General features: G+C 51.1%; 1 protein-coding gene across 1 annotated transcript in view; it reads right to left on the bottom strand.

The window, feature by feature from the left end:
* The window catches only part of BIN3 (bridging integrator 3), a 40,032-nt gene that overhangs the window by 10,073 nt on the left and 10,790 nt on the right, over nucleotides 1-19,169 (bottom strand). Inside the window, exons 2-6 of the mRNA XM_041490608.1 lie at nucleotides 18,844-18,892; nucleotides 12,320-12,360; nucleotides 11,653-11,714; nucleotides 7,996-8,132; nucleotides 7,374-7,414 (exon numbers count right to left, since the gene is read on the bottom strand). Of these exons, the coding sequence (XP_041346542.1) occupies nucleotides 7,374-7,414; nucleotides 7,996-8,132; nucleotides 11,653-11,714; nucleotides 12,320-12,360; nucleotides 18,844-18,892 (330 nt within the window). The remainder of the gene's footprint in view (nucleotides 1-7,373; nucleotides 7,415-7,995; nucleotides 8,133-11,652; nucleotides 11,715-12,319; nucleotides 12,361-18,843; nucleotides 18,893-19,169) is intronic.

The following is a 19,169-nucleotide window of genomic DNA, read 5'->3' as shown; positions in this document are numbered from 1 at the left end:
GAGCCAACCCTTCCCCTCGGAACAAGCAGCGAGGGAGGGCTCACAAAACGATCAGCAACGCAGTTTCCATTCACTTTGAAGTTAAATCTGGGTTTGAAAAAGGGAGGAGAAAAAAAAAGCTCGATTTTGATATTTTTTTTCCCCCCTTTTTTATTCCCGATATCGACTCGGTGCAATTTCGCAGCCCGTAATGGAAGGACACTGTGCTCAGGCAGAGCTTTAAAAAATATCTACAGGGCTGGATCTGAAGAGGCTGGAACTGTGTAGGCACAGCAGCTCCTGTCTCACAAGGACTTTTAATGCATAGATTATACGCTGCATTTCCGAGAGCAGGGGGGCCCAGCTCCCCGGAGCCGCAGCCGTGCCCGGCTCCGAGCGCCCTGAGCTCCCCTGGCCACTGGGAACTGTGGAATCCCACATTCCCTGGGTGGGAAGAGACCTTGAATCACCCCGTTCCACCCCCTGCCATGGGCAGGGCACCTCCCACTGTCCCAGGGTGCTCCAAGCTGGCCTTGGGCACTTCCAGAGATGAGGAAGTGTTTTCCAGCTTCTCTGGGCAACCTGGGCCACCCCCATCCTCACACAGGGAAGAATTCCTTCCCAATATACTGCTAAAATCTCCCCTTTTTTAGTTCAAAACCACTACTGGAGGTTCCCTCAGTGTGGTTGTCCTCCACCAGCAAAGGGTTGGGTCATTTGTGGCTGAGCTCTCCCTGTGCCCAAGGAGCTCTCCGTGTTCCAGCTGAGCCCTCTCTCTGTGCCAGCTGAGCTCTCCTTGTGCCCATGAGCTCTCCTTGGGCCAGTCAAGCTCTCCTTGGGCCCACCAAGCTCATACTGTGCCCTCTGAACTCTCTCTATTCCAGCTGAGCTCTCCCTGTGCCCAAGGAGCTCTCCCTGTGCCCACTGAGTTCTCCTTGGGCCAGCCAAGATCTCCCTATGCCCATCAAGCTCTCCTTGTGCCCACCAAGCCCTCCCTGTGCCCAAGGAGCTCTCCCTGTGCCCACTGAGCTCTCCCTGTACCCACCAACCCCTCCCTGTGCCCAAGGAGCTCTCCCTGTGCCCACTGAGCTCTCCTTGGGCCAGCCAAGCTCTCCCTGCTCCAGCTGAGCCCTCCCTGTGCCCAAGGGGCTCTCCCTGTGCCCACCAAGCCCTCCCTGTGCCCACTGAACTCTTCCCCACTCTCCCTGGTTTCATTTCCACGCAGGATCAGCTCAGGCAGGGCAGGATCTTCCTTGGACTGCTCTGGGTTGAGGCAAAGCTGCCTCTGGCTCCTGAAGGAATCAAGGAATCCTGAATTCCTGAGAGCCCAGCAGCTCTGAACTGCCCTGGCATTCATGGAGAAGGGGTTTCAAGCCCTGCCCAGGTTTTTCTCCCTGTGTGGACAGAAACACAATCCCAGGGTGAGTGCCAGGGGTGCCAAACACCCGTGCAGGGGGAGAGGGAGAGCTGGGCTCCTGCTGGTGCCAAGTTATTCCGAGGAATTCCTGACTCCACACGTGGCCCCAGTGTCTCCACAACCATCTCATGCACGTTATTGACAAATGCTGCTGCTGCAGAGCCTGGCACCAAGGCTCTGCAGAGCCTCTGCCATCCACAGACACAGCCAAGCCCTCCAAGAACACCCCTGCAAGGATCAGGAGAGCTTTCCAAAGCCTTTGGAGAAGCACCACCAACCCCTCCTGGCAGCAAAGGCACTGGGATCAGCTGGGAGGGGAGCAGCAGACAAAGACCCTTTGGAAATAGAGCCTGAACAACTGCACACAGAATTTCAGGAAGCAGGGACATGGGGAAAGAGCAGGGAAGCCTCACAAGCAAATCCTGGATGTGTCACACATCCATTCCATGCACCTGGAGCAAGGGAACAATTCCTGTCCCTGTGAGATGCACAGAGGCAAACCCTGGAGCAGATGTGGGTGTTTGTAACAGATCATGGAATCAGCAAGGCTGGAAAAGGGCCCTAAAACCCAGTCCAACCACCAACCCAGCACCACTAAGCCACAAAGTGCCACATCCATGTGTTTTCTGAGCACTTCCAGGGATGGTGACTCCTGGCGCCAGGGTTTGACAATTCTTACCACGAAAAAGATATTCCTAATTTCTGATATTATCAATAATCCATAGGGAATGAGGAGGTGTGACAGCCAAAACCACTCCCAAATCCCCCCCCCCCACCCAAGTAACCCAAGACTTCCTTTTTTTAACACAAAGCCAAGAAAATCAAAGCCGACTCAAAAGAAAATTTGGTGGGAATGGTGGCAAAGTGAAGGTAACAGCACAGGGGCTGTTAGAGGCCCTGCCATGAAAGCAGCTTGAGGAATAAGCTGCTGTTGTTCCCTGTCACTTTTCAGGGAAGGCTGCTGAGAGGGGATTACAGCCCAGGCAGCTTAAGAGGAGCAGGTGAGGGGAGATACGCAGGGATAAGGAAAAGAAAATACAAATTACTCTGCTTGTGGCTGTGGGGGGAGAGGGGAAACCTGGGGGTGAACTCCTCAGAGGATGACAGGTTATCCTTGGAAAAAACATCTAAATCACCCCGTTCCCTGCATTCCAAGTCATGTTCCCACCTCGTCTCCATGCCAGGCTCCCTTCAGCTCCCTGTAATTAAAGGATGGGGTTGCAGAGACGCTGCCACGGGAGATAAAAGTGCCCCAGGATTGCTGGTGCTGCCAGATTCGTCTGCTACACAGCCCAGCTGACAAATCTGGGGCTTGGAAATTGGAAATTCCTTCCCATCTCTCTGCTGGGAAGCTCTGGGGATGGTGGGGATGCTCGAGGAGTGGGAACGTTCTGTCACCTCTCTGTCTTCTCACCCTCTCCACCCCAAATCCTAATCCCACTGCTTCCTCCAGCCCCCATTTTTAGTGGGAAAGGGGTGCTGGAGCTTTGGCACCAGGAAAAATAATGATAAAACTTTTAATTCTCCTTGTTTCCAAGTATCTCAAACACCCTCACTGGCAGCCTGTGAGCTGGACCTGGCTGGCACACACATGGGCATTCTTTTTGGGGTGATATCTCGGATAAGAAACCAAAAGGAAGTGGACAAGATCTCCAGCTGGTGATGGACAGGTAAAAAAAAAAAAAAAAAAGAATGACAGAGCTGGGAAGCATCAGATGCCAAAGGAAGGGAGGGTGGATGAGGTGAGGGGAAGTTTGGAGAGGCACCAGGATGGCTCAGGAGACGCTGGAGCGTGGAGGGGGATTCCTGCCATTCCTGTGCTCATGCCCACACATCCGTGGGGGCCTTCCACCCACCAGGAAGGGGGAAATTAAACCCAGCCCTTCCTCCTGGAGGGAAAAGGTACAGGAATGGATGAGGAAACAGCGTGGGGGATTAGGTGGCCATGTGGCTGCTCCAAATCCTCATTAGGGGCTCGTTAAGGACATGAAAGCTGCTTTTCCTGCTTCCGGTCCTCCAGCACCCCTGGAGCTGCTCCTGGCCAGCCTGGGCTGCCTTCTCCTGGCAGCCTGAGGGACCATGGGGATGGTGGGATGGTGGGAGGGACACGGAGTGGGGGATCCTCCTCCCAGCTGTGTTGCTGGCAGATGTTGGTGACACGCAGCTCTGATGGAATTTATCCCTCACTGCTCTGAGCAGCTCCTGGATTGCACCTCTGGGATGTCCCACAGGTCTGACACACACCCCTGTGTGGTGGCACTTCGGTGGCAGCATCCTCTTTGTCACCCCTGCCAAAGCCAGGGTGACCAGGACATCCCTGTGCCAAATGTTCCAATTTTGGGAGCAGGACAATGCCCCAAATCAAAGGGATTGTACTATGCCAGGGTGAGCAGGACATTCCAATGCCAAACCTCTCCAATTCTGGGACAAGGACATCCCCATGGCCAAACCTCTCCAATTCTGGGACAAGGACATCCCCATGGCCAAACCTCTCCAATTTGGGGAGAAGGACAATGCTCCAAGGGGATGATACCACGCCAGGGTGACCAGGACATCCCCATGGCCAAAAATTCTCCAGTTTTGGGAACAGGACAATGCTCCAAGGGAATGGCACCAATTCAAGGAGACCACGACATTCCCATGGCCAAAATCTCTCAAATTTTGGGAGAAGGACAATGCTCCAGTGGGGTGATTCTGTACCAGGGTAACCAGGACATCCCCATGGCCAAAACCTCTCCAGTTTTGGGAGCAGGAACATGCTCCAAGTCAAAGGGTTGGTACCAGGACATTCCCATGGCCAAAACCTCTCCAGTTTTGGGAACAGGACAATGCTCCAAGGGAATGGTACCAATTCAAGGTGACCACAACATTCCCATGGCCAAAACCTCTCTGGATTTGTGAGCAGGACAATGCCCTAAGGGAATGGCACCAAGCCAAGGTGAGCAGGTCACCCCCTTGCTGTGAGAGAGTCAGACAGAGTCAGTTAAATTGAGACCTGTGGCCCTGGAAATCCTCTCCCAATGTGAAAGGTCCTAAATCCTGTGGATTTCCAAACCACCTGGCTCGTTTAAGCCGCTTCCTTCCTTAAATACGGACACAATATGGAACACTAAGACTCCATCCCCAATCCCTGACCCTGCACTGACTGGGAAGAGCTGGGACAGTGAAGTCCAAACCAGCTGGTTTTGTCCCCTTTTGCCCCAGATCTGCTGCCCTGGTGTGAGATTCCACAGGCAGCTCCCAAAGAGGAGCCCATCCCTCCTGCCCAGCTCCTCGCCCAACCCATCCCCTGAAAAATACAATATTCTCACTGGAGCTTTGCTCTTTCCCTGAAAATAAATGAGTCATTCCCAGCCAAAGGCTTCTTGGGGCTCAAAAAGCCAAATTGTGAATAACCCTAAGAGCCCAGAAGCAGAAGGATTGAAACAATACAAGCCTCCACCCCCCCAACTAAATCTACTACTGCTTTTTTTCAACATGGTTTAACAAATTCCCCAATATTTGCCTGGAAACTCCAATCCCTGGACAACTGAATGGAGATTTTACTGCCCATGTGCCTCTGATTACAATATATTACCACTAATGATAATTGTCTGGATTATACTTATCTGTTTCTTTGGCTTATAAACTATAAAAGACCACCAGTGAAGATGTAATAAAGTGCAGCTGTTGGAGCAAAAAAAAAAAAAAAAAAAATTAAAAAGCCTTTTTTTTTTCTAGGTCAGAGCAAAGTTGGGAGAGGCTTGGGAGAGCTGCCTCAGCGAGGGGAAGGAAAACCTAACTGGAAATAAGAAGAGCTCCTCAAGGCAGCTTTCATTAATCTGGAACTTTTCTGCCAGAACTGGTGCTGGGGTTTATCTGCCAGCAGGACAAAGGGAGGGAGGTGCAAACTCTGCATTTCTCTCCTGCATCTCATTAGCCTCAAAATGGACCCTTGGGCTCCTCAGAAATGTTCCTGGCCAGGGATGCACCTACAAAGGGAAGGAGGAGGGAAGGGAAGGAGCATTTTTGTTCTTGGAGTGGGGATGAAGCTTCCCCAGCATGGAACATAAGCTGGTTAAAAGGCACAGAGGGTGAAGCTTTGCAGGTGCCAAAGGGCAGGAAAAGGGGGAAAAAAACCCTCTCATTGCGGAAATTCAGAAAGTTGGAGAGAATTGCTGAGATGGAAAGCAGCCAGGAGGTCGGAGTAAACACCCTGGTGCTGAACTGAGGAAAGGCAGATAACGGAGTGTCCCAAGGCAGGGAAACATGGAATGGGTTGGGTGGGAAGGGATCTGAGGGATCACCCAGACCCACCCCCTTCCACACCCTCCACTGTCCCAGGTCACTCCAAACTCGCCTCAGACACTTCCAGAAATGGGGCATCCTCAGGGAAATCCATCCCAGCCCCTCCTCACCCTCACAAGAAACATTTCCTTCCCCAAATCCCATCCATCCCTGCCCTCTGACAGTGGAAACCATTCCCAGTGTCCTGTCCCTCCATCCCTTGTCCCCAGTCCCTCTCCAGCTCTCCTGGAGCCCCTTCAGGCCCTGGAAGCTGCTCCATCCCCTTCAGGCAATGATGCCTTTTGCTTATTGTGCAGAAACGGGCGAATCTGACAGCAAAAAAGGGACAGAAACCTCACTCTGGCATGATGACCAGGACATCCCTTTGCCTTGGAGCAGGTTCCTGTTCCCAAAACTGGAAAGGTTTGGCTATGGCTCCAGCCCTCAGAGATCTCCCATGAGCACATGGAAATGGATTTGTTGTCCTGAATTCACCACCCCAGGATTTCAAACCCAAGGCAGGTTTGCAGGGAAAGGGACTGTCTTTCATTTCACCAACTAACACAAGCTGAGGGAAAAAAAAAAAACCCAGAATATCTCAGAAACACAAGTTCTTCCAATTTTAACAGAATGCTGGAAGAAAAAGTTAATGTATCTTTCATGAGGACAATCTAGATAATAAGCAACACAATTCCACAGCAAAAGGCTGGGATTTTTTTTTCCTTTTTCTTTCTTTCTTCTTGGTATTTTTTCCCTTAAATAAGCAGGAATTTCTGGTTGTGGATAGAGGACCAAGGTAAAACTTGAGTCACCAAACATCCCCCAGACAGGAACATGCTGTAACCTCAGGTGTTAAGTGATCCATGAGATTTTACTTTCAGATTTGGGCAGAAACAACAACTTCAGGGGAAAAAAAAGCCAAACCAACTAAACCACGACAACCCCTCTGTGTGTCAAACCTAAACTGAAATTGTTATTCAGCAATTTGCAACACTTACTGTCATATTAAAGTAATTTCATTTTATTTTTGCTCGCTGGCTCTGCTCCTGTAACAAAACAGCAAATCTTGGGATTTAAGGGGATATTTGGGAGAGAACTGAAGGTATCATGGAAGGTTTGGGGGTAGAGCCTGTGACCCTGGAAAAGGTGGAAATTTTGCAGGTCAGATGTGACAGAACTGTGGGATTTGGGTGTTTTCCCCTCATTTCCAACCTCTCTGGCTATGAAAGCTCTGTAGCCTCTCCTTCTTCTTTGCATGGAAATATTATTTATAAATATTATTTATAAACATGCAGGAACTTCCACTTTCTCCTTTTTTATTTAGGAAAATTTCCAAATGAAAGAAACTTTTGCTGAACAGCCAATTTCTGACCCCCCTGGATGATCTCCAGGTGGTTTTGTTCCTTTGCTGGAAGTAAAAACCAACACATAAACAGAGAAAATTGAATTATTCATCTTTTGGGGGTCCCTTCCAGCCCAGGATGCTCCATGATTTTATAGCTCAGGAGTTCTTTAAGCTACAGGTGAAGGCAGCAGTGGATCCAAGTGGCCAAAAAGGTTCAAATTATTATTAATTAAGCACAAAAGCAGTGTGGCCAGCAGGACCAGGCAGGATTGTCCCTCTGATGCTGATTTCCAGCCTCTCTCCAGGACCCACATCCCCAAAGCTCCAGATGAGGACAAACCCCACGAGATGATGGTTGGTACTCACTTTTTCAAAGGCTCTATGACTGTCTTTTGGATCTGATTCACCTGTGGAAAGCAAAAAAGGGAGGATTGCAAGTCAGGATTGTTGGAAAATCCCATTTGCACAAGGATGGGTTTGTAGGGATCCCACCACGGGCTGGGGAGGGACTCTGAGCACACCATGATGTCCTTTAACCAAAAGAGAGGGAATTTCTCCCATGGGAGCTGCAATCCCAGCCTGAAGAGGGAGATTAGAGAAACTCCTGTGGGAAAAGTCTTGGGGATGATGACAAAAGGGAAAGAGGTGAGACTCGAGGATCCTGGACATGGCAGGGAGGGACAGGACACAGGGAATGGCTTCCCACTGCAGAGGGCAGGGATGGATGGGATTTTGGGAGGAAATCCTTCCCTGGGAGGGTGGGGAGAGGCTGGGATGGAATTCCCAGAGAAGCTGTGGCTGCCTCATCCCTGGAAATGTCCAGGTCCAGGTTGGAACAACCTGCGACAGTGGGAGGTGTCCCTGCCATGGCAGGGATGGGTTCAAAGCCCCCCCAACCCCAACCATCCCATAATTCCAGGATACTCCCACCATTCCATGACTCCAGGACCCTCCCAGCACTCCCATTTCCCAGCCAAAGCCAATCCACCTTCTCCTGGTTGAAGGAGTCCATCCTCTTCATGGCCGTGTCGAAGGCCGTGACCATCTCGAGGAACGAGGGCTCCTGCTCACACAGGGGGTTGGACAGCAGGTCTGAGGAGATCTTCACTGCAGACTTGGACATGGCTGATGGAAAAGAAACCACACAGGTCACATTTCCCATTGCCAGGAGGGCAAAAATCAGGGAGCTGAGCCAGCCAGGAGGGGTTCAGCACAAGCCTGCAGGGAGATGCTCGGTGGAGGCTGAGAGAAAAGCAAGGAAAAGGCACCAATTCATTCATGTAAACACCCAGAGAAGTGTTTTTATATAAGTTAAGTCTGAACCACTCCAATGTGAGGCTTGTGATGCTGCCAGAAATAATCCCAGACTAACAAAAGCACTGTTCTCTTAAAAAAACCCCAGAGATGGGGGTTTTTATACATCTTCTCTCGACAGACTATTAAGTGTCACTCTCAGCCTCACTACAGCTCTTCCACAACGAGAAAAATCACAGTCCATTAAGTCTTTCAAATGGCTTTACAAAAAAAAAAAACCATGTATTTGAAGTGGATTTAGTGGGAAAGGACCAGACTGACAGGACTGGGAGACGAGGTTTCTCTTTCCCTCTCCAAACACAAAGAGCAGGGACACGAGTTAAGTATTTTCCCCTCAATAAGCCTAAATTTTTTGCCTGTGGAGAAGGAGCCAGGGGGGATATGAAGTCCCTACAGGCCCTGGGAGTGCCACCAAGAAATCCAGAAGCAGCAAGTCATGCTCTGACTGAGCATTCTGCTTGTTTTCCATCAGCCACATCCCTCTTTATCCAAACACTTGGTCTGCAAAGGGAAAATTCAATGACAGAACCACTACACAAATGAGCAAGAAATTAGGGAAGGTACAGAATGGAAAAAAAGACTAATAAAAAGGAAAGCATAAATATAAACAGGGATAAAATAGACTAAAAAAAACTAAAAAGGCCAGAGGTACTAAAAAAAAATATTCTTTTTCCTCAGTGCTGGAAGTTATTCCAGTTGGAGATCACAAAGCCAGATGCTTTGGAGGAGCTTTGGAAAGACTCCCTCAGATATTAAAAGTTAAAATCATCTGAATAATGGGGCTTAAGATCATAAATCAAGGGGTTAAACATTCTGATTGAAAGGTTACACACAATTATAACAGAGAGAGCTCAGAAGCTGCAGAGCTGGGAGCTCAGTGCAGAACGAGCCTCTCACTGCAGGATAACAAAGCTACCGTATCCATCTATTATCCAAACATGAAGGCTTTGGGCATTTAAACCTTTAAACAGATGGGATAGAATCCATATGTGTGACCACATCTGAGCAGGGATTTGTGCCAGAATGGGATGGAGTTAACAACGGCAGAGCTCCTTTGGCTGGAAGAAAAATGAAGTTTTCCTTCACAGGAAAGGATTGGAAGGGAACTGGAGGGAGGGAGTGGCAGGGTCACGCTGGGAGGTTGGGAACTGGGGGGATTTGGGCATGTTCAGGGGGAATTTGAGTCAGGAATTTCCTCTGCATCAGTGGGATCACCTGTAGAGAGATGAAAAGGGGGTCTGAGAGTGCCAGGACAGGGAGGAGAGAAGGAGAAGGAGGAGAAAGAGAAGGAGGAGAAGGAGAAGGAGAAGATGAAGAGGAGGAGGAGAAAGGACTGCCTGTCCCTCAGGGTGGTCTTCAGGAGGGTCTGCACTGCTCATTAAACATGTGAGATGTAGCTCCAATTAATTATTCCAAAGGAGAGCTTTTACCTCCAGTTCAAGAACATCCTCCTGCCCCTGGAAAGAGGGTGGGGAAGGGGGTGAGTGATGTCCAGTTGTGCTAACAGCTGTGCTAACAACAGTGCTGCTAACAGCCCATTCCCTGTTTGCTGGTAGGGCAGTGAAGAGCCTGGCTGGGGCATTTCTGTGCACAGGAATTCTCTTGTTCTGAGCTGAGCTTTTTGGGAAGAAGGTGGAGACTCGAGCCACCAGTACCACTTTGCCAGGGAGTGTTTGCAGGCAGTGAAGAACCAACCCCCTGAGCCTGGAGGAACCAGACAGGAGGGCAAACCTCACCAGATCTGGGGGCTGGATGCTGGGAATGGGCACTGCCAGGTGAGGAGAGCCATCCTCAAGGATTGATCTGATCCACCTCCTTCTCCTCCAACCCTCCCTCAGCAGGCTGTGTGCAGTACCTCTCCCTCCACTCACCATTTCAAGCCTTTAAATGAGAAATCAGATCGTCCTGGCTCTGGCCAAGGCTCATTTGTGACTCTGCCATGTAACAGAACGGAAAAAGAAAGTCCTCCCACAGCTCCTCTGGGACTTGAAATGCTCCATATAAACAACGCCCACTGCAAGGGAGGGGAGGGGAATCCTTAACAAGGAAAAACTTACCAGGGATCTCTGACAATGACCAGAGTCCTCAGAAAGGGCAGATTTCACCCTGGAAAAGAGTCCTGCGTGTCTGGTGCTTTTCCCACCCCTCTGGCCATGATGGGAAGGTGGGAGAGCACGGGAAGAGCCTGGATCTGTTTGTGTCAGCAATATCCACACACACACACACACACACACGCGCACACAGGTGAGAGGCTGGATCATGGAAAGCCCCAAATTTTCCTCTTTCCCACTGCCCTGCACTGCTGTGACCCCGATCCCAGGCCTGGATCTGTTCGTGTCAGCAATATCCACATACACACACACAGGTGAGAGGCTGGATCATGGAAAGCCCCAAATTTTCCTCTTTCCCACTGTCCTGCCCTGCTGTGACCCCGATCCCACGGGATGAGTGCTGGCCCAGTGCAGCCCACACCTGTTTGTGCTGGTGCCTCTGCCTTGGCTCTGGAGCTGTGGGGGCCAAGCAGGGACTGCTCCAAACCACACGCTGGGAAAAACCATCTGGGTTTGGAACAGCTCTTTGCTGCAGGTTCCTACCCTGCTTGTCTGAGTAACCAGCATCCAACAAATCCAGCTCCCAGCTCCCCTCTGCTGGATCCCTCTCTGGGCACTGCAGATTCCGACCAGAGGGATGTGAAGGGAGCTGGGACGTGGGACAGGACACCTGCAAGGGCAGAATGTCACCCCAAACGTGCAGGCAGAGCTGTTTATTGCTTCCTCCATCGCCCACTGCCACCAGGGGAAGCCAAAACAAGCAGCCACCGAGGGAATGAGCTGGGTTATTCCCAAAGGAGAGCTGCCAGGTCAGCATTTCCCATGGGAAACACGGCCAGCTGTGTCCAGCTGTGCCCCCCAGACCCATCCCACCTTCCTGGGGCTCCAGAGAGGGACGTGAAGGAGATGAAAGGAAAACTGAAGGAGGTGAAAAAGCACTGTTGGCACAATAGGCTCAGCGGAGCTGCTCCTGCTGGATAATCTGAGACCTGGAACAACGACTCCTGGGTTTCTTCAGTGGCAGAAACTGAGGCAAACAAAAGCAAGGGACTTGTCCAAGGCCACGGAGCTCAGGAGACAGGGACTGAGCCCGCAGCACTCCCTGTGTTCCCTGGGCTGAGCTGCCTCTCGCAGATGGCCTTGTAACTAAGCAAACTGAGTGGGACTGAGCTCTGGATTTGTTTTCCAGACTTGTCACACATTACTCATGTGATCTCGAGAAAAGTCACTTCATCTCTCTGTGGCCAAGTTCACAGTCTATGTATCCTCCAGTCACTTACCCAAATCTGCATCTGTGCTTTTCTTCATATCCTTCTGAAGTTTTTTGGTCTGATCTTCCAATCTGAAAGATGGGAGAAAGAAGGCAAAGTCGGAATCTTGGAAAGAAAGAAACCCAAGTGTATCATACGTGCAACAAATCATTTACGGGCTGAATATGCTGGCTTCTGGTGGGAGTTAAAAATATCCAGGCAAGGCTTGATGAAGTTCAGTGCAGCTCAACCCTTTCGGGTTGTTTTCAGATGGTTTTTAACCTTTTCAAGTTGGTGATCTCTTATTCATAGTTCGCATATTTCCTGAAAGTTCTCACACTTAGCACAAATGGTAAAGCCAAATGCTTCCAGATGATCCCTGTGAGCTCCTGTGACACAGGCAGGATGGCAAAGCCACTCCTGGTCCTCTGAGGTGTTGGCCTCTTCAGGGACCCCACAGTTTCCTGGTAATTTTACACTTTTTCTTTTTCAAGCTGCCAGAATCTGCAACCCCACTGCAAATACTTCTGAGGACACCTTTGAACACTCAGAGAAACCCTGAAGAATTGGAAATTACAGGGCAGCGAGGGATTTGCTCACTGGGAAGAGCATCCCTGGCTAAAATTCCCTGGGAAGATGCAACGAGAGGAGGGAAGCACGCGGCCAGTCCTGTCCGACCAGTGTGGTTGATACTCACTGCTGCAGCTTCCCATATTCCCTTTCAAAGTCTCTCTCCACCTGTGGAAAGAAGAGATGGAAATCAGCTCCAGGGGACTGCAGGGCAGCCTGGTGCAGGGAAAACTGTCCCTGGGAAATGCTGAGCTGAGCCCAGCACAAGCTGCAGCTTTAATGGGAGTAAAGCCTCAAAAGAAAAGGAAGTCTTGGGGATTTGGAGCTCCAGGCCCTCTTGGAGCCAGCACCAAACACGTCAGCTTGACACAAGGACATGGATTGGGAGCTGGTGGAATAAATGGGAATGCTATAAAAGCAGGGAGGTCACAACCTAGCATGGCTCAGTGCTGGGGGACTAAGTTTTTTTCTCCCAAAGACTGAGGGGAGCTGCTGCTCCTCCAGCCCTGTTAAGGATCCTGAGGTGGGTCTGGCTGTTTCCTCCTTCCTCATCCTCAACAGGATGGTGAAATTCCCCCCAGACCACCAGTGAGCCTTCCCATCTCTGCATTGTTCACCCCCTCCACACGCTCCTTACCCCTACAACAGCTCCCTCCCATGAAATTCTCGGGCTGGAGCACAATCCCAGTGGACTGTGGCACCTCCAAAAGGGAGGGGAACCCTGTGCTCCGAGCTCAGAGCTCCAGCACAGCCTTCTCCCGATGCTACCTCAGTGCCTGCTCCCTCCTACTTGCTAGCTGGCAGCAAACCTCCAGCGATAGGAGATATTTTAAGGAACTTTCTTTCCATGCTGACTGTTTTAACACACTTAAAACATTCATTCCACACCTCGTCAACCAGAGAAGCAAATGGATTTCAATTGACCAGCCAAGAGTAAATCCGTGCGCGTTTGTTGTCATGGGATCAGCTCTGGGTTCAGTTGTGTTGTCAAGCTCCCGTGCTATTAAGGAAATGCAGAGTGCTGGGAGCAGCCAGGACTAGAAGGATCCAAAGGTTTGTTCCAATTCTTCCTGCTGGCCCTGGGATTTCAATCCCAGGCTTGATGCAGCACCACAATTTAATGGGGATGTTGCTTTTCAAGCAGAATTGCCGTTAAAAGCTTGGGGGTTAAAGATGGAAATTTTCTTAAAATCTCCTTCTTTAAACATCTTTTTGGGCTGCACTTGAACTCCACCAGCCTGATCTGAGGGCAGGCAGTGCCCAGCCACATTCCAGCCCCATCCCAGCTCAATCCCAGGCTTGATGCAGCACCACAATTTAATGGGGATGTTGCTTTTCAAGCAGAATTGCCGTTAAAAGCTTGGGGGTTAAAGATGGAAATTTTCTTAAAATCTCCTTCTTTAAACATCTTTTTGGGCTGCACTTGAACTCCACCAGCCTGATCTGAGGGCAGGCAGTGCCCAGCCACATTCCAGCCCCATCCCAGCTGTCCGCACCATCCGCTCCCACCATCCGGGGGATGCGAGCTGGGCTCTCTCCCCCCCAATCCCTCTGCTCCAAAAAACCCTCCCAGGAGCTCCAGCTCCCTTTTCGTGCTGCTAAAATTGGGTGCTGGAGAGAACAGACACAGAGCAGTGTGGGGGCAGCTCACACGACTTGTGCCTGGCGTTCGGGGAGCGCAGAAATCCGCGGCAGCTGGCGCCCTGCAGGTCAGGTAACCAGCACATAGTAAAACTCACCCTCCATCCCCGTGCCTGTTCCGGCTGCTAAAATATCCAGGGACTATTGCACTCTATTTATAGGCCTTAGGTGTGAATTGTTTTGGTTGCAAACCACACAGGGTCGGGCACGACTCAAAAATGTGCCCCCCTTTGAAAGGCTGGGGGTGTCGTTCCCTTATTGTTCCCTCTCTGTGTTTAGGAGGATCTGCTCAGCAACCAATTCCTCCAAAAGCTTTGGCTGTGGAATACCTGTGAATATTCAGGGTTTCTGTCCCTTTTTTGCTGTCAGATTCGCCCGTTTCTGGCCATTCTGGGATTTTAGGATCCATTCCATAAAGACAAAACCTCCCCGCTTTGTGACCCTCTGGGTGTTGTGAACCCCCCAAACCTCCCAAGCTCCCCCAAGCCCCCAGCCCAGTGCCAGAGCAGGGTCCACATGGGATCGAGGTGACTCCACACAGACACACTTCAGCTGCCCAGCCTGACTCACATCCCCAGCCCCATCTCTCCGAGACAGCTGCCCAAGGATTGCTCTTATTTTTCACGCCCACAGGCAGCAACTGGCTCCCAGTCCCCACAGTCTGCGAGCTCATGGAGCCTCCCAGCCGTGGCTGGAGCCTGGGCATCCCACAAAAACAGCTCCTCTGGAGAGGGAAAAGCTGCTCTCACGTGCTCCCACCCAGCAGAGTCACAGGCAGAGCCCTGCAAGGAGGACAAGCTGGGAACATTTTGCAGAGCACACAGTAATTCCCACTCCCAGTAGCTATCCACGGTCACACGCAGCCGACAGAGGCTGTGGAGAGGATTATCACGTTAAAAGTAACGAGAACAAGAAGTACAGGCAAGAAAATTACAATATCCTGAAGGGAAGTTTCCGTATTATTAAAATAATCCCACTGCTCTGCAGCCTCTTTCTGAAAACTCCAAATCAAACCACACTTTCTGTATTGAACGGGTTTTTTTTTTTTTCTTCCAGGCACAGGGGCTGGGTAATGCAAAAATCGCTCGTCTTGGGGTTTTTATTTAAATCTACATCAAGAGCGACTAGCTCTCGAAAGCTTTGAAATAAAACAACGCTCTCCCTTTCACCCAGTTCTTTTTTTTGTTTGCAAACACTGGGCCTCCCACCTGTGATCACATCCCTCCTGCTTGAAGGGCAGGATCATCATCACCACCCTGGTTATGAGGCAATGGAGCAAGACCGAAGCCAACACTACAAAGAGATGGAAATGAGGGACTGTGAGGAACCTTCCTATCCCCCTGGGGTTCATGTTTTTTTTTCCTGGAGGAGCAAGATGAGCTGATTTCTGCATCTTGCAGTGGTCTTAGCATCTTTGTGGATCTTGGGAAAAAGAGGGAAGTGTTTCCTTCTTCCTCTTCTCCAGAAAAAGTGAAACCCATAGAAATTAGAACTAAGATTTTCTGCTGAGCTTCTGCCACTCCATCAAGAATTTCCAGGTAAGTCCCACGGGCGAATATTTTGAGCCAAAGCTGCAGAGTACAGGTGGAACTGGGACGTCACAGACTCCACCCAGCAAGATCTCCACATCCCCATCCTGCAAGAAATCTTCCCAGAAAAATGGCAAAGGGAAAAAGGAGGCACCTCCCAACTGCAGAGACCAGTTTGGGCAGAAAAGATTGAAGGAAGAGAGTGAAAATGAGCAAAACTATTTAACTGGCATCACTTGAATTCACCCCACCATTCCCATGACATTTACTCCACTGTTTTGGGATTTCCAGCTCGCTGGGGGAGCCCAATGGAAAGGTGCTGCAGTGGAATCCTTCTGCTCAGGGAGCTCCTCTGTCCGACACCCCTGGGGAAGGCAGAGCTGCTGGGATGAGTCAAGGAAGGGAGGTTTGGCAGCTCAGGTCTCCACTCCCTGCCAAGCTGACTCAGGCCAGCAAGGAGGAGGAGGAGGGCGAGTGGTCTGAGTCAGCCCAGGCCAGAGCAGGGCCGAAGGAAGCAGGGAGGGAGGCGGGATAAAACCTCGCTGGGGGATGCAGGGCCGGCTCTGCTCCCCGGCTCCTGCCTGCTTGGATCATCCCAGCCCCAGTGAAGGGCAGGGAACAACCTGGGGGGACACAGGTGAACTTCAGCTGCAGCTGCAGGAGAGCTGGGGACACGAGACAGCTCCGATGGCAGCGCAGCCTCTGCTGGGAGCGGAGCTGTCCCGAGGGAGGGAAGAACATCTCTGCCATAAGAGGCTTCGTGGCTGAGCAATAAACATGGAGAGATATAATTCTAACAGGTTTAACTCCTATCACTGGGCATTAGTTTAATTGGGCTGTGGGCCCGTGGCCCTGCTGACAGCAGGTCCTCTCGGAGCATTAGATCCTCCCACCCGGCTCCCAGAGCCCGGTGACAGCTGCTCTTTTCAGGGAAGAGGAGGGGAGAGATTATGCTGTCTGGAATTGGATTTGCCCAGGTTAAGGTGGAAACAAAGCACAGCCATGTCTGGGGAGGGGGAGATCACCTCAGTTCACCAGCTGATATTTTCTACCGGGGTTTCCTTCTCCCTCAAGAGCTAAACTGTGGCTGACACCGTGCCCTTCTCCAAAGGATCACAAGCGAGTGGGCACAGGAGTCATGACTAATTCCTCGGCAGCCCAGGCAAATTGCTTTTCAGGACTACTCCCGGCCTAGATCTGACACCAGCCCCGGCACTGAGACAACAAAAAAGCCTCTCTGGCTCGCTGAGCCTCTCAGCAAAGCCACCCCCCTCTCCTGACTGCAGTCCCAGGCCTCATGGAGAGCCAAGGAAGTTACATCCTAACAAATGCTGCTTTTTTTTTTCTCCTTCCCCTTCACCCCCTCTTTTGTGGTCCAGTCTCTGCGAGTGGGAGATCCTCTACCCACAACCACTTCCCTTCTGATGGGCTTGGGATGCAGCCCTGGAGATGCCACACCTTCCCACTTCCTGCAGCCCAACATCTGGAACATCCCAGCCCTTGGCTGCTGCTGCTGTTCCCCAACGCCTGCACAGATGGAGTGCCTCAGCCTGCAACTGGGAGGTAAATCTGGGGGCCTGCAGCTCAAAGCACACCACGGCACATGGAATGCCTGATCCTGGGGGATATCCGTGGTTTCCTGCCATTTGTTCTGCTTTGAAGAGCTGCACTCTACGCTGGGTGTGAAGTTACAAGGTTTTGGCTTCCTGTTTTCTGCTTTCCTTGTATCTGGTGCCTGGAGAGCAACACCACCACCACCATCATCATCATCATTATCATCATTATCATTATAATCACTCCAGGGCAAGTGGAAGGGTTTTAGAAATCAACTTTGTTGACACTAAATCTTGTTCCTGAGGAGCTGAGGAAGGAAGGAAGGAAAAGGACAAGGCCTGGAAAGGCTCTGGGTGCTGAATGAACCTCTGCCTGCCGGATATTCTGAGCTGTTCTATTTAATACACACACATGTATATATAAGCAAAGGCTGCCAACTGCTTCAGAACAGCACATTCCAGCAGCTCCGGGGAAGGGAAGATCTCAGAGGTGCCACCACTCATCTGCAGGGAGCCTGAGCACAGAGATGGCTGATTTTAGGGGAGAAAAACCTCTAAAACCTCTAAACCAGCAAGGAAATAGAATGTACTGAACTGGGATGTGAGAATGGGTGGGCTGGAGATGCCCAGCAGAGCTGGCCAAGACACCCAGAATTGCAGAGCAGTTGGTTCTTGCCCCAGCCCGGAAGGACATCGCTGTTGGGAGCACTGGGAAAGGCAAAATATTGTGGAGCAAGGAATGTGGGGGCTCCTGACACAAGCTGGGAGAGGTGTGAAGGGCTCAGGCTGGGTTGCCTCACCTGAGGGATCACAGGCAACAGCACCTTGCTGGTGGATCACCAGCCCCTGGAAAAGGGCAGTTGAAAACATGGGAAAACCACGGAGGAATTTTACCAGTCCTCGTCTTCGTTGCCTGCCTGGCTTAAATTCTGTACTGACAGTTTGGAGCTGTTACAGAAAATTGCTGCTCCACGGCAGCAGACAACCACCAAATCCTTTAAAATAAAACATGACAATCAAGCCTTGAAGGGAGTGGTGGGATTAGCCCTCTGCCTCCAGGGAAAATGTCATGTCCCAAGGAGAAACTGCCCCACAAACACGGGTGCCCACGCATCCTGCGGAATTAGCTGGGCGTCCCGGAGAGGAAGGATCAGGGATGTCAGTCTGTGCAGGGGATTAGGTCACCAAAGCCATCAGAGGGACAAGCTCTGCCCCACACTGCCTCCCAGGGCTCCCTTTTCAGAGCAGGTGTCCAGGTGAGTTTTCAGGGCCAGCTCCTGGGAGGTTCCACAGCTTTTTTTTGGCATGGGACAAAAGCAAAGCCAAGCTGCTTAAGAAGGGAAAATACCACAGCCAGCTGCAAGCAGCAGCACTTGGGGTAGGAGCCTCAAATCCACGGGAATACAAAATGCTTTTTTAATTTGCTTTTAAAGCAAATGCTGTGCAGCACAAATTAATTCACGCCCGAGCACTAAGCATCTCAGCTTATAAGCCTTTCTTTGGAAACAGTTATATTCAGCGATCTGAACCACTCCTCCTCCTCCATCTGCTCCGAAAGGATGAACAAACAAGCCATTGCTGAAAGAAGGAAGGAAGGAATGAAGGAAGCAAACCCGTTCAGCCATCTCCGAGGAAAACTGTGCCAGACCAAGAGAGCTCTTTTCCCCCACCCCGCACACACACACCCCACTCCCAAAAAATAAAAAAAAATATAATTTCAACAGATCCCAAACCAAAATATTCTGCCTGCATGGGGCTCCCCCTCGCTCCTCGCACGAGGAGCCGAGCGCTGGTCACACGCGGCAACAGGTTCTGCTGCTCCAGCTCCCTCCCACACGCTGCAAAATGGGACGAGTCAAAGTGCTGGCTTGACTCATCAGCCACATGATCCAAGGCTGGAGCTAAAAAGGGGGAACTGGTTTACTCACTGTCTTGGGTACAATCTGTTTCTTGGGCTGCCCGATCTTGAACGGGATCCTGGAAAAGAGAGAGGAGAAGGGAATGTGTGAGCAGCGCTGATGCTGGGCCCAGGCTGGGGTTGGGTTTGGGGGCAGCAGGGGGTGTCCCGGGGTGGCAGCCCCTCATTCCAGGCACTGTGCACCCCCTGGAGAGGGAAAGGGTGGGAGAGAGTGTGGAGAGACTTCTCAGCATTCCAGAGGGGCAGCTCTCTGATCTCTGCTCGGTGACAGCGACAGGAGCCAGGGAACGGCTGGAGCTGCGCCAAGGCAGAGTCAGGTTGGATTTTAGGGAAAGA

The sequence above is a fragment of the Pyrgilauda ruficollis genome, unplaced genomic scaffold, assembly GCF_017590135.1.
Source record: "Pyrgilauda ruficollis isolate IOZ18807 unplaced genomic scaffold, ASM1759013v1 scaffold125, whole genome shotgun sequence".
In the NCBI taxonomy this organism is placed as follows: domain Eukaryota; kingdom Metazoa; phylum Chordata; class Aves; order Passeriformes; family Passeridae; genus Pyrgilauda; species Pyrgilauda ruficollis.
The sequence above is the reverse complement of the archived record's forward strand: the minus strand, read 5'-3'. Positions and strand labels throughout refer to the sequence as shown.